Source organism: Phaenicophaeus curvirostris, chromosome Z (genome assembly GCF_032191515.1).
Source record: "Phaenicophaeus curvirostris isolate KB17595 chromosome Z, BPBGC_Pcur_1.0, whole genome shotgun sequence".
NCBI classification, from domain to species: Eukaryota; Metazoa; Chordata; class Aves; order Cuculiformes; family Cuculidae; genus Phaenicophaeus; species Phaenicophaeus curvirostris.
In genome coordinates, this window is record NC_091431.1 from 952,758 (window position 1) to 979,402 (window position 26,645).

At 41.8% G+C, this 26,645-nt stretch overlaps 1 protein-coding gene across 2 annotated transcripts in view; it reads left to right on the forward strand.

The window, feature by feature from the left end:
- EPB41L4A (erythrocyte membrane protein band 4.1 like 4A) overlaps positions 1-26,645 on the forward strand; it is a 135,230-nt gene that overhangs the window by 30,484 nt on the left and 78,101 nt on the right. For both annotated transcript variants that reach the window (XM_069880479.1, XM_069880480.1), the window contains exon 2: positions 21,144-21,248. In XM_069880479.1, the coding sequence (XP_069736580.1) occupies positions 21,144-21,248 (105 nt within the window). The remainder of the gene's footprint in view (positions 1-21,143; positions 21,249-26,645) is intronic.

Consider the following 26,645-nt stretch of genomic DNA (forward strand, 5'->3'; position numbering starts at 1 on the left):
AGTGAAAGATTGATTTCCAGTTTCTGTTGGGACTGGTTTGCTTTCCTCAAGTTAGTAAGTGTAAGCAAATTCAGTGTTGCATTGCCTTTCTCAGGGGAAAGTCTTTTACATTGTTCTTTTACAATAGGGGTGATTATTGCTAGGCCTTGGTAAGCTGTCCAGACAGTTTTCTCTTTTCAACAGTAGTAGTTCATAGTAGAATAAAAACATGAAAGACAAAAGTAAATGTAAGAATTGCAAAGTCAGTCGTCTGTGTTATAATTAATGCTAAGCTATCAGGTCATAGTGTACATGAAAGGGCTTCTACGTGGGTCACTGAGATGCTTGTGCTATTGTTTTGAAGTGGACCTGTTAGTAGCATGGTAATTGATTGAAAATAAGCTGCTTGAACTAAGAGACTTCTGTTAATAATTATATAAAGGAACTCATGGCAAATACTGCTGGCCTCGAGTTTTCTAACTATCCTCTTTTGAAAATCCTCAGAGCTAATGTTTCTGTAAATTGTGCTAAAGGTAAACAGAGATTAATGGTATGATTGACTTTATGTATAACCTATCTTTTGTTGTGTTTGCTTTTAACTTGCTGGTTAACTCCAGAAGTTTCAATGTAGTTCAGAGTTGTGGTTAATACCTAAAAGCTTTGGATAAATTTTTGACTCCTGCTTTCCTTTTGAATAAAAATAAGCAATATAAAAATGAACATAATGTAATTCTGAGAGTGTAGTCTTTATGAATGTGTGCACTGTGAATTAATAATATGCTATCACACTTGAACTAAAATGTTTTTCAGATATTTTATTGTCTTGGAACAGTGAGTGTACTGCTTTTAAACTTCTCAGTAAAAATTGCTGGTATTCATAGAATCATAGAATAGTTTGAGTTGGAAGGGACCTCAAAGCCCATCCAGTGCCACCCCTGCCATGGGCAGGGACACCTCCCACTGGATCAGGGGCTCCAAGCCCCATCCAACCTGGCCTTGAACCCCTCCAGGGATGGGGCAGCCACCACTGCTCTGGGCAGCCTGGGCCAGGGCCTCACCACTCTCTTCGTGAAGAAATTCCTCCTTATATCTACTCTAACTCTACTCCTCTCCAGTTTATACCCATTGCCCCTCATCCTGTCACCACAAGCCTTTGTAAACAGTCCCTCCCCAGCTTTCTTGTAGCCCCTTCCAGGTACTGGAAGGTCGCTATAAGATCTCGGAGCCTTCTCTTCTCCAGGCTGAACAACTCCAGCTCTATCAGTGTGCTTGTTGACTACATGTCTGTACAGGCTCTGTCAGGAATCGGGAGTTTTGTAGACCATTTTCCAATGTTTTTTTCCCCCCTAGTGTTTATAGTGACAGGAGTTATATACATTTCTTTTAATATACTCTGTATGAGGAAGAGATTTCTTGTAACAGTCTTTAAAGGGAGACGTAGAGGCATCCTTACTCCAAACTACTATTTCTGTGAATTTGTGTTTACAATTCTAATTTCAGCCAAATGCAAGTGAAGTGATGCAACATTACTCTCGTCTGTAGATTGTTTAATGTATGGCTGCTGTCTCTGATGGCAGAGGCTCCATAACCCGTGGGCAACCTGCTGTTGCACTTAACTTATTCTCCAGTAAGGAGTTTCCTTTGCTGCATCTTGTGATAATTTCCTCTTATTACTGTGCATCTTTGATAAGACTCTGGCTCTGTCACTTCTTGCTGCAACTACATCCTTCCTTCAATACTTCTCTGCAATGTAGACCAACAAGTTCTAGACAGCTGTTGTATGTTCACATGCTGCCACCGCCGTGACCCTCAGCAGAACTTAATCACAGTTTATCTTTGTACAGGAGCTGGGTGAACTTACTGTTGTTTCCTTTAAACTATAGCCTACCAGAGATCTTTCTTTAATTTATGACTGTAAGACTGCGAACATTCCTTACTTTTACATTAACACTAATGTAGATATAGAAGAAACCTCAACTTGAGTGGAAAACTCAGAATACGTGCTGGGTTCCCATTGCTGTGATAATCTCTGTGGCTGGGGTACGAGAACACTTTAGAGCACTCTGCCCTTCAGCCAGACATCAAAAAGGGTGGATCGAACCTTTGATGAAGCTGCATCAGACCATCTTGTAAATCACTGTCTTGTGGTGTTCTAGTGTTTGATTAACACATGTTTGTCTTTTGTACACCATTTATTTCTGCTTAGTGACATTCCAGCTGTAACAGAAATATGTGGGTTTTTGTCAGTAAGAACATATCCTTGCGATTTTGTCTGTTTGAATTCCATCTCATGTCTATTGATTCTGTCCTCCAGATAGTTTTCTTTTTTTAAAGCATCTATGCTCTTCCTTTATACTTCTTAATTTTAGACTGGCATTTATATTAACTGCAGATGTGCAAAAAATGCTAGGTGGTATATGTTCCACCTTCACCCTTAGAGGAACTTGTTTTGGTGATGTTCCCTTAAAAAAGAAAAATCTCCAGTAATTTTACTTTACCTAACCTGTGCGTTTTGCAGTTCCTCTACTAAACTATACCTTATCCAAATAAATTAATCATGTGATCTCAAACCAGACATGTTACTGAAGCTCAGACTGGGGAGATATGCTGTTTTCTCTTCCTCAGAATCATTTCTCAGCAATGAAGATTGACTCCTTAGTGTATCAGAACACCCACCAACAAGCAAAAATGTCTTGGCACGTTCTGTTACCTGTGTGGCTTTAATAATTGTTTTCTTCAAAGTTAGTTCTAAGTTTTGTGTGGTAGAAAAGCCAGACTCACAGTGTGATGTAACTCAGGCATTCATTACAGAGCGAAGAATAGACATGAATTTTTCTTGTGCTTGTCCATACATAATATGCAAAAAAGTTATCTTTTATCACTGTCTAGATGATGATGATAATAAATTATGAAGACTTTTGGTAAGTAACTTCTGATCTTAATGATCCTAGCACTCTCCCAGAAGTCAGTCTTACCTATTTCAAGTCCAGTTTATGGAGGCAGGCAAAAATAGGTGTTATAATAGCTATGAAATGACTTGGAGGAAAATATTTGTCCTCTTCATACTTCTAGCGACAGTTTAGCCTGCTTGTTTTTTGTAATGAGGCATCTGTTTCCCAAGTAAATCACCGGAAGAATTTTGCAGCAAAACAACCTTTTCCATAAAACAGAAATCTTAGACTTTCCAGTCTAAGTTCATTAGGTCGTAGGTCCATTAGGTCATAGGTCAATTAGGCATTGGGTTGACTACAGGAGGGAAGTGAGATCGTGAAGGGAAAAAAATCAGGAGGGCTAAGGCCCAACTAGAAATCAGATTGGCCAAGTCTGTGACAGATAATAAAAAATCTTTCTATAAATATATAAACAATAAAAGGAGGACTAGAGAGAATATTCAATCCCTATTGGATGCAGAAGGAACAACAGTGACAGGGGATGAGGAAAAGGCTGAGGTACTTAATGCCTTCTTTGCCCCGGTCTTTAATAGTAAGGAAAGTTGTTCCCTCTGTGTACAAACCCAGGAGTTAGAGGAGCAAAATGAGGCTCCCATGATCCAAGAGGAGGTGGTTAGAGACTTGCTTGCCCAGCTAGACACCCGCAAGTCTGTGGGGCCGGATGGGATTCATCCAAGGGTATTGAAGGAGCTGGCGGATGTGCTGGCCAAACCCCTTTCCATCATCTTCCAGCAGCCCTGGCTGATTGGGGAAGTCCCACTGGACTGGAGGCTGATGTTGTGCCCGTCTACAAGAAGGGTCGCAGGGAGGATCCAGGGAACTACAGGCTTGTCAGTCTGACCTCAGTGCCAGGGAAAGACATGGAGCAGGTGATCTTGAGTGCTATCATGAAGCACATGCAAGAGAACTGGGTGATCAGGCCCAGTCAACACGGGCTCATAAAAGGCTCATAAAACTAACCTGATCGCCTTCTACGATAAAGCGACTCGACTGCTGGATGAGGGAAAGGCTATGGATGGATCTTCCTGGACTTCAGTAAAGCCTTTGACACAGTTTCTCACAGCATTCTGCTTGAGAAACTGTCACCTCTGGGCTGGACAGGCGCACACTCTCCTGGGTGGAAAACTGGTTGGATGGAGGGCCCAGAGAGTGGTGGGAAATGGTGTGAAATCCAGCTGGAGGCCAGTGACAAGTGGGGTTCCCCAGGGCTCAGTGCTGGGTCCAGCCCTGTTCAATGTCTTTATCAATGACCTGGATGAAGGCATCGAGTGCACCCTTAGCAAGTTTGCGGATGACACTAAGCTGGGTGGAAGTGTGGATCTGCTGGAGGGTCGGGAGGCTCTGCAAAGGGATCTGAACAGGCTGGATCCATGGGCTGAGACCAATGGGATGAGGTTTAACAAGGCCAAATGCCGGGTCCTGCACTTGGGGCACAACAACCCTGAGCAGCTACAGACTAGGAGAAGTCTGTCTAGAAAGCTGCCTGGAGGAGAAGGACCTGGGGGTGTTGGTTGACAGCGACTGAACATGAGCCAGCAGTGGCCCAGGTGGCCAAGAAGGCCAATGGCATCTTGCCTTAGGTCAGAAACCGCGTGGCCAGCAGGGCCAGGGAGGTTCTTCTCCCTCTGGACTCGGCACTGGTGAGACCGCTCCTCGAATCCTGTGTTCAGTTCTGGGCCCCTCACCACAAGAAGGATGTTGAGGCTCTGGAGCGAGTCCAGAGAAGAGCAACGAAGCTGGTGAGGGGGCTGAAGAGCAGGTCTTATGAGAAGCGGCTGAGAGAGCTGGGGGTGTTTAGCCTGGAGAGGAGGAGGCTGAGGGGAGACCTCGTTGCTCTCTACAACTACCTGAAAGGAGGTTGTGGAGAGGAGGGAGCTGGGCTCTCCTCCCAGGTGACAGGGGACGGGACAAGAGGGAATGGCCTCAAGCTCCACCAGGGGAGGTTTAGGAGTATCTTTTTCACAGAAAGGGTCATTGGGCACTGGAACAGGCTGCCCAGGGAGGGGGTTGAGTCACCTTCCCTGGAGGTGTTTAAGGCACGGGTGGATGAGGTGCTAAGGGGCATGGTTTAGTGTTTGATAGGAATGTTTGGACTCGATGATCTGGTGGGTCTTTTCCAACCTGGTGATTATACGATTCTATGATTCTGTTCTACGATTCTAAATTAGTGCTTAGTTTGGTAGATGTTACCTGTTTAAATGCTTCAGTGAAATACTGTTTTTTGAGCAGCACCTTATTTGTGCAGTGAATGTAGCATTAGGACACAATGAATTGAGTATTTGCTGTCAAAATGAGTGTATTACCAATTGGCTTGTCAAACTGAAATATTTTAAAACCTAGTTATGCCACCTGGTTTTTCACAGTGGGGTTATATACCTTTTCTTCTTTATGACAGATCTGAGAGCAAACATCGTATAGAAGAGCACAGTAAGACTTACAATATTCTACTGTTTGCTATACAAAACTGTGTTTTTGACTTTTCAACAGCAGTGCATTTAAGCTTCTCAAACATTTCCTTTAGATATGTCACCTGGAACAGTATGGCCTACTGCTTTGTAACAGTTGTTTGAACACTGGATGTTTTCAGGTCTTGTGAATTGCCCTTCTGAAAGAAGCGATTGCATGATGAATGTAAGGTTCACTGTTGTATATTTGAATTGTGGACTTCCTTAGTATAATTCGGCTAATTAACATATTTTAGCAGCTTGGATCTTGGTATTGTATGATGATACAATGCCAAGGAAGAGAAGGTTGGATTCTCCTCGCACATCATTCAGCTCTATTGTCTTAAGTGGATTTGTGCAAAAAAATAAGGGGGTGACAGAAGCAGAGTGATATGGAGGGCATATGTTAAAGCATTACCTCAGGTATATAGTGATGAGAAACTGCCCTTCTCACCTCCAAACACTGTTGTGTTATTGCAACCCTGACCAGAACAACTGATGAGTTCCCTTTGTTTAGCCAGGTGGCAGAGTACAGCATTATTTCTGCTTCAAAAATGTGAAGTTGTCAAAATGAGCAAATCTGAATTAAGCAAAACTTGTATCTCAGTTTCTGACTACAGCAGCCTGGATGGACTGTTCTGAGTGTAGCTGTGCAAGTGAAGGTGATGCTTCCTCCTATTTTATTTGCTTTCTGTTGTCTGTGCTTGATTACCATGCTATGCTGCTTCTGTGCCAAAATGCGACATCCTCAAATCCATCAATTCCCATTCTTGAGGAAATGCCATCAGCTTTCTTCAGGCTTTGATAATATCTTCAAAGCATGATGTCAGTGCCACCTTTCCTCACAGTGTTCCCAAGAGAAGTTTTTGCTTTCATGGCAGCCAGTTTTAGCCGAGTTTATAAAAGCCTTCAGACAACTGAAGTGGATAGATGTGAACAGTTTGAATGTAGAAGGTGGGCAGTTCTTCATTCTGTGAGAATGTCTGAAAGTGCCTAGGACAAGGCAAACCTTTAGTGTCCAACTTGTGTATTTTCTGTATTTTGTTAGTTAATCTGGATGGTCTTTGATCATTCTTCTGCCAATGAAGTTGGGTTTTTTTTCAAAATTTGGATTAGAATATGAGGAAGATACTGGAACAGTGTTGTCCACTTATCTATGAAAGAGAGCAATCATTGCCTCTTGTGGGGTGTTGCATAGCAGCAGGTCCAGGCTTGGCCTTTTAAGTGTCAGAGCCACTGACACTAGATAATGAACTCTTCCTTAAAACTGGATGAGTGACATGTACATTATTGGCATAGTATTATATTTCCTCGGAACCAAGTTAGATCTAAATCTTGTATTTTTAACAGTGTAACCGTGGCTATGAGTTGGCCATCCGTCTGTTAAAATCTCATGCATTTTGCATAATTGGATATACCAAGTGTCTTGAAGGCCTGTGCTGTGGCTGGGATAGCTGATCACTAATGCAGTATAATCGTATGGTTTGGGCCACTTGTTTATTTTACTACTGATTTGATACCTATGGACCAGCAGGTTTCTGATGGTAACATCATCAGGCTATGATAAGTAACAATCCATTAGATTTTACAGTTTAATGATACTGTGCTGGACCGGTTTATTTTCAGTGAAACCAGGTGAGTTACGCCCCCAAGAACAGCTCAGCAGGGTAGCAGCAGCTGTGTAGGCTGGTGTCCATCATCTCTTCAGCACAGGGGAGGGGATGTGAGACACCTCTGGTGTCTGGGAGAGCAGTGGCTAGATTAGTTATAACTGGCAAACTGAGCGAGACTGTCCTTGAGGGCATTTGTTTTGTGGGTATTTGTATTGCACGAAATTGTAAGATAGAATTTAAAGGAGAGATAAATGAGTGCCTTTGTCCTTTTTTATGACTGAGACATTGTAGTATATCGCAGTGGACTGGGAGCACAGTTTGGAGAAATAGTGGTGGGATGAATCTGTAATGTGGAGTAGGTGGGTACTGGGCTAACACACCTTAGGAAGTAAAATGTTTGGTTTAGACTTTCTATGGTGGAAAAATTTGACTGAAACCTACCTGGGCGGTTTTGACTCATGTAGAACTGCAGCTTTCAGTGGGAAGACAGTCTGCTTGCAGTCTTAATATCTGTCCTCCTTCATGGGATGAAGTTTCAGATCTGACGCTGGCTGGAAAGCATCACTGTTTTGGGGGCTGCTTTCCATAGCAAATAATAAAACAGACTCCTCAACTTTAAAACAGATACAGTTACTTAAAAATAGTTTGGGGTACACATTGTAAGTGTTTACATTGAGAGATATATGTGTACATTTTCTAAAGTTCTGGTTTTGTGTGTTGTCTCATGTAACAGCCCTGATGTGATTATTTTCAGCAGAGAAGTTTTGTAAGAGTTTATATCACCACAAAAAAATGACACAAAAATTAAAATCTTTATTTTACAAGGAAGGTTGCTTAGTAATATTTCACTATAGAGTAAGAATGTCACCTACTTTGTAATAGCTGTTCAAGAAACACTACCTGGGCATATCTCTTTTACTAGTGCTGTGCCAAAGTGATGAGTGTAGGCATGGTTAAGTTCCACATGAAGTGGCATGCCTTAAAAACTTAGAGAAACGGTGCCTCTTACCTAAAATGCAAAAGGGCACCCAGGGGCTATTTCTTCATTTAGTCCTGCTAAATATGCTGCCAGTTTTACTCTAAGTAAACCATATTCCTTTATCCTCAGGCAGTCAGATCAAAACTGAAGGCTTCTTCAAACAAAAGAGGATTTTGCCTTTGGTTTTCAGTGTGAACAGGATCATGTCCAAATTACATACTAAGCTATATTTAATGTAAAAAAAATAAGTAATGCTGCCAGAAGTCTTGTATTTAACACAGATCAGAGATGAGTCGTTTTGGCTTCAAAAACTGTATATAACCAAGTACATTTCAAGCAAGATAAAAATGTAAGTAGTGATTTTATGTTTGAAATTTAACAATCTAGTCCACAGAACGTGTTATGATTTGCCTTCAGTAAAAGAAATGCGCTAGCCATACCCAGTACTTTAAATTAATTCACTTTAAAGTGTGATCATTTGAGATTTATCTATCTGTGGCAAGGTACAATTGCAAAACAACTGGAGATACTCTGATGGAGACTCCTGACAATACACTAGTGGCTTACCTACAAGCTTGTGATTTAAAAAGAAAAGTTTTTACAATCGGTCTTTGGTTTCATAGGGTTTTTTTGCTTTGTTTACAATCAGCAGTTTTGACTCCATTAGATTAATGGGAACAAACTGTCAGTTGTTTGCTTCTTGGGTCAAAATGTCGGTAATTAAGGTCATGATTCCAGTAGCTCCACTGTGAGCCACAGCTGGCCTTACACAGAGTTTAGGCTGAAGGGTTAAAAACTTATTTCTTGTATTAATTTAAAACCCTCTGCCTCCAAAGTCAGTAATAAAATTCTTATTGACTGAAATAGGATCAGGTTTTCACTCTAACTATCAAGATTGCCTCTGAGTGAAAAAGAGTGAGTTATTTTCGCATCACTAGTGGATTCTAAACGGCCTTTTTTTGTTTCTGAAATTAATTGGCATTCTAATGTGAAATATGTTTGTGATTACATGTCTGTACTCAGCAACCTGCTTTAGAAACAGGTTTCCTTCTTGCATGAGTTGTGTGAGCAGATTCATGCAGTACAGCAGATAGCCACCCCCATTAGTGAAGGGTAACATGCCTGAGACATTTTATTAATTAACCTCTTGAGTCTAATGCAGAAGATGCTGCAAGGATGCATTTTTCATTGCAGTCACAATATTTAGACTATGACTACTGAGGGTTTAACTACTCATATGTCTGAACAGTTTTGTTAATGAACATACTTGTTAAGTTTTGTACTAAATATAGAGAAAGAAGGGTTTAGTTCTATAAGAATCTCTGTGCTGTATTTGTGTGTGAATTTTCATGCTGTGCTTATTGCTAATCTGCCTGTCAGCTGGGAGTGAAGAAATTCTTCCAACATTGCACATGTATATAATGTCTTCATATTCTCCTTCATGGAGCTGTATTACAGAAGAACTGATAAAGTCACATTTTTATTTTTATTTCTTCAGTATGTGGAATATTTTTGTTAGCACAGGTAGGCAGACAACGCATATATCAATATATAGAATCATAGAATCACCAGGTTGGAAGAAACCCACCGGATCATCAAGTTCAACCATTCCTATCAAACACTAAACCATGTCCCTCAACACCTCGTCCACCCGTCCCTTAAACCCCTCCAGGGAAGGTGACTCAACCGTGTCCTTCGTATGTTAGGGGCCCCAGAGTTGAATGAAGGGCTTCAGGTGGAGTCTCATGGGAGTGGAGTAGAGGGGCAGAATCACCTCCTTTGATCTTCTGGTCCTGCTTCTTTTGATGCAGTGTAGGATAGGGTTGGCTTTCTGGGTTGCAAGTGTACATTTGCTGGCTCGTGTTGGGCTTCTCACCAGTCCTCCACCTCAGGGCTGCTCTCAATCCATTCTCTGCCCAGCCTGTAACTGTGCTTGGGATTGCCCTGACCCAGGTGTAGGACCTTGCACTTGGCTTTGTTGAATTTCATGAGGTTTGCACAGACCCAGCTCTCAAGTGGAAATACCTCTCTCAGAAGAGATTTCCTCAACCTTTATCAGTTCATTCCTGTAAGAAAGCTCTCTCTTACCATCCCACTCGGGTCCTGGTGACCGCTTCTTCATTTGTGAAACTCTTGTTTCTGGTGCTTGAGTTTTGGCACCAGAACTGAAAACGATTTTTCTGCCTCTGGAGCTGTCAGACGTTTCTATGTTACCTGTCCCACAATACAGGACTACAGAGAAGTTTCCTGTCTTGATTCATGTGGGGACAAGGGCCAAACTGGCAGGAGGGAGTGAAGAAGTAGATTGGAGAAGGTTTAAGTAGAGGAATGAAGAAGGTCCTGTGATTCAGTGCACAAGAGTTCAAAGGATATGGAGGAACCAGTGGCTGCGGGAATGTGACAAGGTAGTGTGAGCATGGAGAGTGCTGTATGGAAAGAGGTAGGTGATAGGAAAGGACAAGGAACTGGGAAGTGGTTAGGGAAAACAGGAAAAAAAACCCCAAACCCTGGCATGGTAGGTGGTTCACATTAAAGACCTCAGAGCTGGCAGCCAGGGATAAGGAAGGATGCCAAGGAGAAGGTGGCGGTAATTCTGTGTAAGTTGTGGGGTAGGGGGAGAGAAAACTGATGGTAGTACTGGCACAGTACATAACATGCAAGGGAGTGAATTAGCAGTTTGCAGGTTGGTTTGAAATTTTATTTTCTGTGTCATTATTTGAACTTAACGCTTACTTTGTGTGCTTATGTGCAGGTGTATCATTCTTCAAAAAAGCCCTGGCTCAGATTCTGGTTTATCTGAATATGCAGGGCTGAAATCTACAGGATTCAGTAATTGATTGACAGCTGAATGATTCAGGAATTCATTGGGCACTGAATGAGGCACCCTTGCTGTAAGTGTGAGGGTGAGGGGGCAGGCAGCACTAGTCAGAGGCTGAAGAGCAGCTAGAAGTTGTGATGGGTGAGTTCTTTTCATCCCCCTGTGTTGCTTCGGGTCTGTTAAAAGTCCTTCCTTTCCCATGGAGGAGCCTTTTTGTTTTATTCCCAGTCAAGGTTGTTAAAGTGAATGCAGCCCAGTGCCAGTAAAATGGTAATTTGATCCCATGCAGTGTGTGGCTCTGGATAGCAGCGCATCAGGACAGCCAGAAATTCTAGAAGGGACAGGAGAGAATGCAGGTGTATAGAGTTCCCCATTAGCAGCATTACAGCTTGCTGATGGATAACTTATTTCTGTCCTGATGCAAACATGTAAGCTGTTTTATTGTGCTGTGGGATATGCTGATGAGCATATCTAGAAAACTACATTTGGAACAAAAATAATTGCAGTATATCTTCGATTGCTTTTGTGAGGAATGTCTGGTAAAAAAAGTGGCATTTAAAAAACTTTCAGTTTTTAGTTTTTTAAAACAAAATTCCAGATGGTTATTATGAGAAATTGTAATGCACATTATGTTTCCAGTAGAATCAAATCAGTTTTATAGGAAGCACTGTGGCAATTGAGTTAGCAAAGCTGTACAGAAGAATTATTTACATTTTATAGGATAACAAATGTATCCTTTGGCTTTCTGTCAACACTGCAAGAGTAAGTAGTATTTTAGTGTCAGTCAAAATGAGAAGTTAAACACCATCAAACTGGAAATAAAACTTAAGTAATTCAAATGATATAACATTTTGGAAAAGCTTTTGGTGGTTGCAGAAAATCATTATGCAGACTGTGAAAGAACAGTGTGTGTTTCCATAAAAATATGTTCAAACACAGGTGAATATTAAACTGAAACTAAAAGCTCTCATTTATGAGCTGCATGTGTATATATATGTTTATTTATTTATTTAAGCATATATATTATTATACATATATATAAATAAGTGTGCATATATATAGAATCATAGAATTATAGAATAACCAGGTTGGAAGAGACCCACCAGATCATCGAGTCCAACCATTCCTATCAAACACTAAACCATTCCCCTTAGGACCTCGTCCACCCGTGCCTTAAACACCTCCAGGGAAGGTGACTCAACCCCCTCCCTGGGCAGCCTGTTCCAGTGCCCAGTGACCCTTTCTGTGAAGAATTTTTTCCTAATGTCCAGCCTAAACCTCCCCTGGTGGAGCTTGAGGCCATTCCCTCTCGTCCTGTCCCCTGTCACTTGGGAGAAGAGGCCAGCATCCTCCTCTCTACAACCTCCTTTCGAGTAGTTATAGAGAGCAATGAGGTCTCCCCTCAGCCTCTTCTTCTCCAGGCTAAACACCCCCAGCTCTCTCAGCCGCTCCTCATAAGACCTGCTCTTCAGCCCCCTCACCAGCTTTGTTGCTCTTCTCTGGACTCGCTCCAGAGCCTCAACATCCTTCTTGTGGTGAGGGTCCAGAACTGAACACAGGATTCGAGGAGCGGTCTCACCAGTGCCAAGTTCAGAGGGAGAAGAACCTCCCTGGCCCTGCTGGTCACGCAGTTTCTGATCCAAGCCAAAATGCCACTGGCCTTCTTGGCCACCTGGGCCCCTGCTGGCTCATGTTCAGTTGCTGTCAACCAACACCCCCAGGTCCTTCTCCTCCAGGCAGCTTTCTAGACAGACTTCTCCTAGTCTGTAGCACTGCATAGGGTTGTTGTGCCCCAAGTGCAGGACCCGGCATTTGGCCTTGTTAAACCTCATCCCATTGGACTCCGCCCAGTGGTCCAGCCTGTTCAGATCCCTTTGCAGAGCCTCCCTATATGTATATACATAAGTTGGTTTTGGTTGGTTGGTTGCAGTGTGGAGTCCAATGAATTTAGTACCAAAAGATAGAGTTTGGAATCGACAGATGGAAAGAAATATCTTGACTAGCCTGTAGGAGAGCAGCAAATGAACATATCAAGATGTTTCATTGGCAGGCAGGGTCTCTGTATATCCTGATTAGGGGTGCTCCAGAAACAGACCACAAGCACCTGAAAAGACAGAAGACAAGTACATGCAACCTTATAATGCATGCACTTACTCATGCACTCTGATAGATTTATTTTAAACAATTCCCTATGAATATGGAAGATGCATCCCACTGGACACACCAGAGGCTGCGACTCTGCGAGGCGGGAGGACGCCCTTTGGGGCTCTTGCCTCAAGCACGTGAAACCCTGCAAGTGTCGATGCAGTGGGCTCTGGTGACTTCTGCAAAGCAATGCTCAGTGCGTCCCGAGCCTCTGGATGCTCATGTACACCAGAGCCAGCCCGAGCTGTCCTCAGAAGGGCTTCAGCAAAGCTCACTCTACAGGAAGATCAGCCCTATACCACTGGGGTGTGCATGTTGCTGGGATAGTGATGCAAAAGACCCAAAGGCATGTGCACTTTGAAAGTTTTGGGTTTTTTTTAACCAATATTTCCTTCTCTTTTTTTCCCCCGTATGTCAGCAGTGTCAGAGCCAGAAAGAAAAGGAGCTTCTGTCCTTTCAAGAAGTGAATTTTCTTTTTCTCTCTTCCATTAATTTTGCAACTGAGAAGGATTCCACTGTTTTTCTGATAACTTTTTCTCTGGAGCTTCTTGTAACATATCTCAACAGTACAATAATAATAATCGGACAGTTCAGTTAACTGAGTCAAATGATCAACAAAACCAAGTCTGACACTAACACCTCAGCTTTTGAAGAAGGAAAATAAGAGGATTTTTTTCAAAAATATTTTTTGAACTGAACTTGATGGAAGGCTCCAAGATGTGAATTGACTGGAAGACACAGATTTAAACCTGTACATTACGTGATTGTAGCCCATAGTCTTGAACAAGGGGCATCCAAAGAAATGTTAAAGAAATTGGGAATTTATTTGGGAATTACCATCATAAGTTGCTGACTCCATGACCAGAGCTTTGAAAAGAATTAGAAAATGAAAGTGGAGGCTAGAGGGGGAAAGAAAATGTGGGATGACACATGTAAAATTCAGAAAGCAGCAGAAAAAAAGTGTCCTACGAAACAGAAGAGGCCATTTACAGTTAGGAGTCATATTGAAGGAGAAAGGTTAACAGTGTGACCAGGGCTGAGAGCAAGTGCTAAGCTGCACTCTGAGTCTGGGCTTTGCTTGAGAAGAGGGAATATGAGATGGTGCTGTGTTCTGTGACCAAAGACTCTTGTGATGCTTTGTATAAATAAGCTTTGGCAGATATGTTCAGCTCTGACACCCAGCTGTTTATTCTGAAAAAATAAATAGCCAAATGAAGAATTAATAACATGTATACTGATCTTCCCATTCTTCCTAAAAAATCCCCAAACAATCCAACATAAGAAAAACAGCTAGTAGTTTGAGCCAACTTATAACAAGACTGTAACTGTATTGCAGTGTTACTGCTCTACTTAACAGCTGGAGTAGTAAAATCCTGAAACACTCCAACAGAATGAGTGTCTCCTCTTTAATTTTTAACATTTTGTCATTCTGAAAGCCTTTCAGTATTTAGCTCTTTACTGACATTCTCCCATGACAGATTGCACTTAAAGCAGTTAATCAAGGCGTGTGACATATTTAAATTATAAGACCTTGTGTTCTAAAAGTGTTGTGCATAATAGGCTTAATGTGCTCCATAACAACGCATGCAACACCTGTTTTAAAGAAGTGTTAAGACTGATAACTGCAGGAAAAGTTAGGAATGTTAGAAGTGAGGCTTTGGTACTTAAAAGTGCCTCCCTTCTGCACATAGGCAGAAATCATGAATTCTATCAAAGAGGTGGGATAGAACCAAGAGACCAGAAATAGATGATTAAAATGCAAAACTTGCACCATTGCATATGTCCTGTAATTATTTTTTTTTATGTACACTGATACAACCCATCTAAGAAATATTGGTTCAGTAAAATATAAGAAATAAAGGAAATGGGGCTGAAGAAATAAGGCGAAACAACTGAAAAGGTCACAAAATCGAAACTGAAAATGCCTTAGAACAGATTTATTTCAATGTAAGACAAAATAAGCAACATCAAGAATAGATTTTTAAAGTTGCAATGAATTTATATGAGAAAGGTTTCAAGGAAGGTATTCTGATGGTTTTGCAGAAACCACATCAAGAAAGTTCACAAGAAAACATGGGATTCTTCCTTTATTTGGAATGAATGCAGCAAAAGTAAGCACATCATCTTCTCTCTGTTAGGAGAAGACTCTGCTGAGGCCCTTCTGAGTACAGCTCAGGCTGTCCTCAACCCCAGCTTCCAAGAGAAAAGGGCCTCCTCCTGTCTTACAGCTTCGCAGCCTCTGGTGTGTCCAGTGGGATGTCTCTTCCATATTCATAGGGAATTGCTTAAAATAGATCTGTCAAGTGCATGAGAAGTGCATGCATTATAAGGGCACATGTATTTGTCTTCTGCCTCTGCAGGTGCTTGTGGTCTGCTTCTGAAGCATCCCTAATCAGGATGTGCAGAGACCTTGCCTGCCAAGAAGATTCACCAGGTCACACCGCTATGTCTGAAAAGTATTTTCTCAGAAGTAGAAAAATAATAGTAACCAACATCTTACCCGTTCCAAATAAGTGATTGTATGCTATATATTTGAATTAAATTATTATTATTGTTGTAATGATTTCTATCCTTGATGTAGGAATTACTCAGAGTGCATGTGAATGATGGAAATGATCATTAATATTCAGTTCTTCAGAAGAGCTCTTTTCTGTGAAGAATTCAAATGCATTACTGTTAGTACCTTAATTCATCTGTCATATGGTAAATGTAGACGTTAATGAACTGGATAATGCTAAAATTAGGATACAGATTAGTGAACAGATTTTTAAATGAAACTGATATGGCTGGAATCCCTCTACACAGAACTAGTTGCTGTTGTTTTACAAAGTGTTGTTAACGACTGATGAGAGATCAGTTTTAGAAAATTAGTAAGTATTTAGTTATATTTCCAAAATTGAGTTGTCATTCCATTACTTATTTGCTTGCTGTAATTGCCCTTTGTTGTCTTCACTAGACTTTTATTCCCGCTTAGAGAATTTCTTACAACATGTGTGCATGTACAAATCGCTTTACTATACTGAGTAAATGCAGCTGCTTCTATCTGCCGCCAAAAAGGAGCCCACTGAGCTCAAATAGTTTCCTATAAGCCAAATATTTTCTCAAATGATTATTTTAAACTTTTTTTCTTCTATATATGTTTTCACAGAGTTGAGTAGATCAGTTTACGTCTATCTTTGACAAAGCCTTGAAGTGTACTTCAGCCAATAGTTACAAGGGGAGAGGTTTAATTAGCTGGAGAGCTACCTCCCAGAAGTCTTCCCCTCTCTTAAGGACTTGGCCCCTTGGATTTTTCAAAGTATTCATAAATTTGAGGCAGATAAACTAATTGCAAACTCAAACAAATAAGATGTACCTTTGGACATTTTTCTAGAACAGCATTTTGTAAATGGAATCCATCAGATTGACCATTAGTAAAAACGAAATGAGTCTACGGGCATCTTAACATATCGCATTTAAAAGTCACTGCTGTAGGTTGCAGCAGACAGATCAGACACTGTGTTGAGTTCATGGGAACAGAGATTGGGAGGTCTGTAAATTTCTAAGGCGTTCTCAGAAAAAAAAAAAAACCTGAAAACAAGCTGGCACATTTGCTGTGAGGTAAGGAGAGAGGGGATGGATTAGGGCAGGTTAGATGGTACATTTATAGAATGTATACTTAGAGCAGACTGGTATTACATTTGCATGTGTTAAATGCTCAGTTTCTGCAAGTATTTACTCCTCCTATGTGATTAGGTTGGGGGATGTCTGCACATATAAAATAACAATAATGTAAATTCTTCTCTGTTTGGACACGCATTCTGCAAATTAAGGTCTAACTGTTTTATCTCGGTGAATAATAGTAAATATTTAGCGTCATTAAAGATTTTTCTGTGCTTGAACATGCAGTGTGCAAATTGAGGTCTGGCTGGTTGACTGCCTGGGGAAAAGGGGTGCTTACTTTATGTTGTTAAAGACCACCAAGAACTTTGATTTTAGAGCCTTGTGCCTTGCTGCTTTTATATATGGAAGGTGATGGAAAACTGTGGTGGTCTTTTCTAAGCTTAAGGTAAGGGAGGAAAATTGGATGAAGAACAGCAAGAAAATGTCATTTATACTAGTGACTCTGCTCACTTCCAGCTGCATGACTGTCTGCTGCTTTTGTGCATAGTTTTCCTCGCCTTAACTTAGGGCAAAATACTGCAGTTTGGTCTCTGAAAATGCTGCGTGAAGTTTGCTGTCTGAAGCGTGTCTGCCTCAGTGTTGCTGTCTGGCTAGTAGGTGCATGTTGGGCTGATGGATGCATGAAGAGCTATGCTTGCTCTCCGCTCTTCCCTGCGTGCGGGCAGGGTGACTGCGCTCCGTTGCCAGCACCTGCAGAAGCGCGAGGATCTTACACAGGTATTGCTGATGTCTCAGCATGATTGTGTGTTGTCCCCTATAGCATCCTTCTTGCTTTTCCATACTCTGCTGTCAGCTTCCTTGTTCGATATTAGACACCGTCTACTCTTGTTCTGTATTGTTATCTCTTGCCAGTATATAAGCAGAATAACTAATTAAGCATCATGTGTGACTTTCCAATAGATTCTTAAGAATGGTTGTGGTGGGGGTAGGCGTCTCAAAAGGCAGTGGTTTTGTTCAGCCAGAGCTTTAAGCTTTTCTTTTTGATTGAAGGCTCCTGAATTAATCTGCATCTTCTGTAGCATTTATGAGGTTGTAAGAGGTAGAGTCTGTGGAATGAATTACTTGGCAGGGAAAAGGTTTCATGATAGGTGCTTGAGCTAAAAGAGGCAACGTGGTTTTTATTTTGTTTTTAATTAAAAGAGGCCTCACTATCTGTACTACCTTTCTTTCAAGAAAGGGGCTAGCATCCTACTGAGGCAGACTTTGCTGCACGTCTTGCTTTGTCTTTAAATTCAGTTAACATAGATAATGGTCCTGATTAGGCCTGCACTGCTGTGTACAATATAAAGGAGAAAATTTAAAAAGTATCCAACTAGAAAAAACTCACTGGAACTGAAAAGCAGTGGGCAGTGTGGAAGATAAGAATTCCTGGTGACTAAACACACATTAATGGGAATATGTTAAGATATAGTACTGCATGTACCATTTTTAAAAGAACAAATTTTAACTTAAAAAAATAGAATTAAAACAGATCCCTCCTGAATGTTCTGGCTGTCATTTTCCTTAGACAGCAGAAACCTGCCTTTCTGGTTTATGAAGCCATGGTGCTAACATGTAAAGCAAGATATTATGACTCACTTGAAGAATTCTTTGTTCTCTCTTGAAAGCATTGCTGGTGATATTTTCAAGTATACTTGGGTTTACCCATAAGCATGCAAGCCTTCAGCAAGTCTGAGCTTAATTTAAGGCAGATTATGTAATTTTTTACAATGCCCTGTAATGAGAATGTAATCCTGTTAACATTTTTGATAGTTTTAGTTTGCAGTTTTGTTGGATTTTGCTGTAATTTTATCAGGAAAAATAAGATGTCTTTTCATAGTTTGTAAAACTTTCTTCAGATGCAGTAAAAATATGTTTCAGGACTGCAAAGTCGCCACTTAGGGATTCATCATCAAAATTTCGTTCTTAGCTCCATTTGAAGGGTCAATTTACCTGCATGAAACCTTGAAACAATGTGACTTAAAAACTGAGGACTTTAGTTGAAAATGAGGTTGCAGTGGTTTCAGCAAGGGTCAGGGTTTTGCCTGAAGAGTGTTCCTCAGTCCTGGGAAAATGTGAGGCCAAGGAGGGTGAGACTAGGAGGGCGTGGGGATGCCTGCTGGCTCTCATCCTGGCAATTCCCTTGGGAAGCGCAGCCTTCTGTACGCGCTGGCATTGCTGGAGGAAGTGGAAGGGGTTGGCGAGGAGGGCTGGGGAGGACACCTCACACAGCCTGCTTTGGCTGAGGATATCCAAAGTACTGAGCATCCTGCTGCTGCAGGGGTGGAGAACTCCCAGCCTTTGTTAAGTTGGATAGTTTTGTTCAGCATTTTCCCACACCTGTTTCTACAGAATCTGCAATGATGGAAGCGTTAACTGAGCCGTGTCAAGAGAATAAATTAGTAGGCATTTATGTTTTCTTTCAGCCTAGCAATATAAGTAAAAAGTAGTAAAAAGGTTTTTTTCTGCAGTTACTGTTTATCTTTGAAAGGAAAGGAGTCTTTAATTTCAGCCAAACCAGGTGTGAAATGTGTGAAAACTGTCACCATTATTTATTCACAAGAATCATCGGGAGTTGTTTGCATTGAGTTTTTCCTGTGTCTGTTCCTAGAGATGTCTGTCCACTCCTGCATTCCCAAGACATTTATATAACTGTTCAAATTATGCTGAAAACAATTCAAGTAGTGAAAATAATTTGTCTTATATGATACATGAATGATGAGATACCTATGTGCTTTTTAGTGGAATATCTCTCCTGCTTCTTTGTGTAGCAACTAACATAAAAATAAAATTAAGCAGGGCAATTGCTGCTTCAGTCTTGCATCCCAGTTGTCTAATAATTAGATTTGTATTTTTAATTTTTTTTAAGATACATTATTTTGTTTCTGTCTTTTGCTGCAATGCTCTTGATAGTCACTCCGTAGCTAAGAGGGGTTGACTCTTATCTTGCAGTTTTCTTACAGCTCAAGTTCAGCTTCCTGTTGAGGAATGCTGTAATGAGATTTAGGAAATTTCTGGTTACCTTGATCATGTTTCCTCCTAACTTGTTTTCTGTTTTGTGGCTGATCTTGTTATACATGCTGAGGGAATGTGCAATTACAGTTGCTTAGTGTTAACCTTTACAATGGCTTTAGACTGTTCCACACTGAGAACATTTTAAGAACATCTCCTAGCTTAAACAAATGTTTAGTAAATCTGATGAAAAGCATGGATACCCAATTCCCAGCCTACTAGACATGTTTGCCCTGTCATGGCTTGCTTTCAGAGTGGCCATCTGAAATTGTTGTATTGGCCCTGCCTGTGTGACTCCTCACAAATCCTGTCCAAATGTACCTGCTAAAAAAGAATGGATGCGTCTTCTCTGTCATGTGATTGATACTGCAGTGGAAAAGCTAAACTACATGATTTTAAATTCTAATACCGTTTTAATTTTGAAATAGTTTGTAGGCTAAAGGGTGAAATGACAAGCAACAGCTCACAGCTTCCTTTTCATCTTTCTTTTTTCTCAGGTGATTTTGCTACGGTCTAGAGGATTAAAGAGGATTCAGACTGGTTTATGAAATCAAATTGATTGTAAACTGGTTGTTGACAATGCATCTTTCAAGTACATAAGTGCTGTTCAGTATCGTGTGACTATGCAGTCCTAGTGTAGGGCAGATTTGGCATGCGTTGGTATTTTAATGTCTGTGTATATGTATGAATGTATATATGAAGCAGTTAACCAAAATCTAATTATGAGTTATGTCCATATTTTCTTGAATTAAGAGCTGTAATAGTGAAGGGCTCTAATTGACAGGGGGATCATTCTGTGTAATTTTCAGTGTTCCTAGTCTGTTTATTGTTGGCTGCCAGGTGAAGCAACTAACAGAGGCATTCAGGTGGAAGTGAATGTTCCGTAATGTATTATCAACAGCATAAGTTTTTTTTGTAATATAGTCCCCAGCACTGTTCACAAACGCTTGTGTAGACCCTTAATGAAGTACTGTTAAAGCAAACAACAGGATTATTTCAACTCCGAGTGTTGGATTGCTCTCACTTCTGCTATCAAAAAATATTTCAAAAGAAAACAAATAAAACCTAACTTTCTTCACAAAAAGTAGTAGCTGAGTAGCTAGTGTTCTATAATGTAGATCTTAAGGGCAAAGTTTTGGCTTCTGATCTTCATTGTTATAGTTTGAGTGACAGGCCTGTACTGGATAGGAGAGTATGATTTTAGAATTAAAATTAAAATGTGATGGGGATTCGAATTTTAATCAGAAAACAGATTTTCTAGAAAAATGCCAGGTTCACCAGCATCATTTTATGCAAGTACACTTGAGTGGGATTTTTTGTTTGTTTTCTATTTTGTAACTATCGACCTGCCAGCCACCTGATAGTATTTGCAGAATGATTGATTAAACATGTATCAGGACAAAATATTTTCTTCTCTACAGCTGAGATTTTTGTTAAAGGTACTGGGAACTGCCTCCTTTATTTTTTAGACAAAGCTAACTGAATGCATGAATGCCATTGCAAATAACTGACAAAGGCATAGGATCTTTGTGAAAAGGCTCTGTAAATTCTTTCCCACAGAAGTCAACGAAAGGGTCGGTTGTCCTGGGCTACGTGTTTCGTCACTTAAACCTAGTGGAGATTGATTACTTTGGACTACGCTACTGTGACCGAAGTCATCAAACGGTGAGTAAAAGACACAACAGACTGCATTTTCCATCTGTAAAACTTACCCAGTTTCAGCCATTTTCCTGTAGGGCATTAGACTGTCATATTTTCACTAACTTTCACTATTTCCTGGCTCAGGTTTCCAGTAGTAATGACTTTGTGTTTGTTTGCATTAAAGTCTTGCAATAGCCACTATTATCTTAGATAGGAACAGAATAAAATGCTAAGTGTTGTTGAAAACCAAACTGAGAAAGTATAAACAGTACTAAGTTATGATATGAAAGTAGGATTAATGTTTGTGCCTTTCAATACTGTGCCCTGAAGCCAGTGCATGGGGCCCTGTGCTGTGTAGCTTCACTTGGCCCTGCAGCATTTGGAAAGCAGTGGCCTCGTGTGCTTCACAGGCTGCTCCACTTGGGCTGCTTGCTGAACCAAGCACATTGTACAGTTGGTGTGCTGGCTGCCTGTTCACTGGTGGAACCCCAGCAGTCAGGATGCTTGCAATAACATTCTGACTCTGCCTGAACTGGCTCTGTGTCCTGGAGCCCATGCTCTCTTGAGCCTTCTTGACAGGGACTCATGAGACGTCTGAGAGCTTTTTTCACCAGGAGATTACAGTCCTGAATAGACAAGAAAATCAAAACTAGGCTGGGGTATTTCAGCCAAAGCAGGCAGTGTCTCAGGACAGCGCCATCTGGAGTGCCTCCCCCAAAACGTCCAGTGCAGGGCTACTGCAGTTAGAGAGGAGGAACAGGGATGCTCAGTAGGTGGGACTGATACTGTGTTCATAGGTACTACCTTAATTTTATAAAGGGAATAATGCCTAGCCTCTGGTTAAATTGAGTCAAGCAGTTATGCTTTTAAAGACACTCTTCTGTGCTGAGAGTACTGTACAAGATCCAGACCTCAAGAGATGTCATATTTCATCTAAAAATAATATGTTATTGGATTGGCTAAATACTTGTCAATTTGCTCTGTTTAGCAGAAGTTGAACATGTAGAAACTAAAGTCAGTTGGTATTAGCAGAATGTTATTGATTGCTGCTGAGAGCTATGGACTGGCCTACTCAGTATTTCTTTATTTCTATGCCATAGTATAGACATTTATGAATTCAGTTCCTTGATAGGCTTCTAATCATGATTCATGTGTGAACTAAAGGTAAACTGTTAAAAACAGTATTTCTGATTTCCTGAGGAAACTGAGGTGTGAACGAAAAGCAGGTATTATTTTGTCTCAAATGTGTTTCCTTTTTTCCCATTGAGGAAAATAAAATAGAAATTACGATTACTGATAAAATTTCCAGAGGCATACACATTGTGTATTTCACAGAATCACAGAATCACAGAATAACCAGATTGGAAGAGACCCACCAGATCATCGAGTCCAACCATTCCTATCAAACACTAAACCATATCACTCAGCACCTCGTCCACCCATGCCTTAAACCCCTCCAGGGAAGGTGACTCAACCCCCTCCCTGGGCAACCTGTTCCAGTTCCCAATGACCCTTTCTGTGAAGAATTTTTTCCTAATGTCCAGCCTAAACCTCCCCTGGCGGAGCTTGAGGCCACTCCCTCTCGTCCTGTCCCCTGTCACTTGGGAGAAGAGGCCAGCACCCTCCTCTCTACAACCTCCTTTCAGGTAGTTGTAGAGAGCAATGAGGTCACCCCTCAGCTTCCTCTTCTCCAGGCTAAACACCCCCAGCTCTCTCAGCCGTTCCTCATAAGGCCTGTTCTCCAGCACCTTCCCCAGCTTTGTTGCTCTTCTCTGGACTCGCTCCAGAGCCTGAACATCCTTCTTGTGGTGAGGGTCCAGAACTTAACACAGTACTCAAGGAACGGTCTCACCAGTGCCGAGTCCAGAGGGAGAAGAACCTCCCTGGCCCTGCTGGTCACGCGGTTTCTGATCTAAGCCAAGATGCCATTGGCCTTCTTGGCCACCCGGGCACACTGCTGGCTCATATTCAGTCGGCTGTCAACCAACACCCCCAGGTCCCTCTCCTCCAGGCAGCTTTCTAGACAGACTTCTCCTAGTCTCTAGCACTGCATAGGGTTGTTGTGCCCCAAGTGCAGGACCCGGCATTTGGCCTTGTTAAACCTCATGCCGTTGGACTCTGCCCAGCGGTCCAGCCTGTCCAGATCCCTTTGCAGAGCTTCTCTACCCTCCAGCAGATCGACACTTCCACCCAGCTTAGTGTCGTCCGCAAAGTTGCTAAGGGTGCACTCGATGCCTTCATCCAGATCATTGATGAAGACATTGAACAGGGCTGGACCCAGCACCGAGCCCTGGGGAACCCCACTTGTCACTGGCCTCCAGCTGGATTTCACACCATTTCCCACCACTCTCTGGGCCCGGCCATCCAACCAGTTTTCCACCCAGGAGAGTGTGCACCTGTCCAGGCCAGAGGCTGACAGTTTCTGAAGCAGAATGCTGTGAGAAACTGTGTCAAAGGCTTTACTGAAGTCCAGGAAGATCCATCCATAGCCTTTCCCTCATCCAGCAGCCGAGTGACTTTGTCATAGAAGGTGATCAGGTTAGTCTGGCAATACCTGCCTTTTGTGAACCCATGTTGACTGGGCCTGATCACCCGGTTCTCTTGCATGTGCTTCATGATAGCACTCAAGATCTGCTCCATGACTTTCCCTGGCACTGAGGTCAGACTGACAAATAGTGTATATGGAATTTTATTTAAATTAATTTAATAGTGTATATGGAATTATGAAAATAAGGGAAGATTACATCTCTTCTCTGAAAGGCTTAACTCATAAAGGCACATTCTAGGATGCATCCTGCTAACAGAACGGATGATTTGATTGTGTGATACCTGTGCATTTTGTATTATGGTAGCGTACATGAGCTGCAGGCTGTAACCACATTAACCTGGTCTCTCCAAATAAAAACACAGCCTTTTTCCTTTTTTCTCTCACATGATGCTCTAGTGGTTTATATTCAATATTAGCCTTTGTCTTTTTTCTCTATCTCAGAGTCAGGAAGCCACAATGGTCCTTGATTTTCCCATGGGTTAGGAAAGTGTTCATCCTGCTTCCCTTGTTTGCCTGATCTTGCACTGGCACTGGTTGTCTCTCTGGGGTACAGGTTGTACTGGCCCAGATACGGAGCGTCAGCCGCTCTTTGTGTCAGGGTCTGTCAGTCTGTGTTTCACCTGGCTTCTATGCTGGCTGATATCTTTGCCATGTGCTAGTTAGTAGTCCTGGTCCCCCTACTGGGTGCGCTGTGTGACTCCCCTCGCCTCTGGGGCATTTCCGCAGGTTAATTCCAGATGCGAGAGGGAGCAGTGCACACATCAGCTCTGTCCTGACGTGCAGCTGAGAGGCAGCCAGGAGGTATAACCAGAGACCACAGCGGTGCACCATGGTTACGGAGCGCATCTGCCTCGCCATGTATACGCTGCCACAGCGACTGACTGAGTTTCTGCTCCAAGCTTTGCACCTGGGCTGTGCTGTAGCAAAACATTATGAAAATGCCTGTTCCTGTTGTTTGTGTATGCGCAATTAAAAGTTGATTGGTTTATCTGGAAAGTTCATAAATGAGTAAACCTATGCTACCACATTTAGTTGTATGTGTTTTGTGGCAATTATTGCTACCTTACTAATTTTAGTGAAATCTCGTAAGCCTGTAAGAGTGGCTAATCTAAAGGGAAAGCTTCCGTGCAACAAACAACACCTTATGCTTTAGTTGTGAACATAAGTTCAGTTGTGCACTAAATATGGCTAAAACTCTGTGGGCTGTTGTGGGAATTAGTCCTGAAATGTCTGGCAAGAAGCCTGGATTGGAATTTTGGATTGGATGTGTTTTGGATTGACCATGGTAGATTTCCTAAGGGAAAGGGAAAAAGGTTACCTTGCTAATTAGTTTTAAAACCATGCTCCTTACTTAGTCTCAGACAGAAAAAATGCGTTTGGAGGTTTGGCTGCCTATTAATACATTGCTTGTGGTGTGGAATATTTTACTATTTGCTCTGTCAGGTTTTTTGTCATACTATATATTATAACTGAATGATTAATAAAGCAGGGTGGACAAAACATGTATTTTAAAGAACTCAGACCAATCACAAAAGAAACAATTTTTTATTAAGCATTTGAAAGAACTTGTTTAGTTATTTTCCCCATTACTTTTGCATGCCTCAGCGCTTCCAGGTGGTCTTTTAAGTGCTGTGTTGGTGTGCTGCCTCTTATGTGGGTGGTATCGTAATTATTTTTGTAGTACCAGTAGGGCTCTAATCAGTGAACAGGGTTTCACTGTGCTATGTAGTGTAGGAGTGCATAACATTAAAACGGTTTCTTCCTGAACAGCTAATGAACTAATTAGCAGATGAGAGAGAATAGCTGGATGCAGCAAACAGATTGACAGAACTGGATGGTGCTGGGAAGGCAATAAAAAGTAGGATAAAGTATAAGCTGATAGGCCGTCTCTCGCGTAGTGATTTTGTCATACTACACAAATTTCTCTTTATTGACATTCCAGATTCCCTGGAACATTCCATCTTAAAAGGGCAGTATTTAATTTGCAAAATCATGTTCTTGAATGTTAGGGGTTGCAAGCACGTGTTCTCCATGAAGTGTGTAAGCTTGTGCATCTTGTGCTCTGATAAGACAGGCCTTCTAAGGAAAAACAAGAAGTGTCTTGTAGTAATGTGGTAGGTTGACCCTGGCTGGACACAAGGTGCCCACCAAAGCCACACTATTACTGCTCCTCCTTTGCTGGACAGGAAAGAGAAAATGTAATGGAAGGCTCATGAGTCAAGGTCAAGAGTGGCGAAAGATCACTCACCAGTTACCATCATGGGTAGAACAGACTTGTCTTGGAGAAATTAGTTTGATTTATTACCAATCAAACTAAAAGCGAGATTTTGTAAAAAAAAAAATTATAAAAAATAAAAAAATTGTAAAAATGTTTTCCTGATTTCTCTACCTTCTCCACCCCAGCAGCACAAGGGGATGTGCAATGGGCGTTGTTGTTAGTTGATCAAACATTGTCTCTGCTGCTCCTTCCTCCTCAGGTGAAGGTTTCCTCATAGTCTTCCCTGACTCCAGTGTGAGGTCCTTCTCATGACAGACAGTCCTCCAACATGAATCCTTCCCATGGGCTACAGTTTTTCATGAACTGCTCCAGTGTGGGTCCTTTCCATGGGGTCATAGGTCCCAACAGCAAAACTGCTCCAGCATTCGCTGGGTGCCTCCACCTGCTCCAGCGTGGGGTTCTGGACGGGCTGTAGGTGGGTATCTGCTCCACCATGGGCCTCCACGGGCTGTGGGTGGAACAACCTCCCTTACTGTGGTCTTCACTGTGGGCTGCAGGGGCAATCTCTGCTTTGGCACCTGGTGGATCACCTCCCCCTCCTTCCTTGCTTATCTTGGTGTCTGCAAAGTTGTTCCTCTCGTGTATGCTCAGTCCC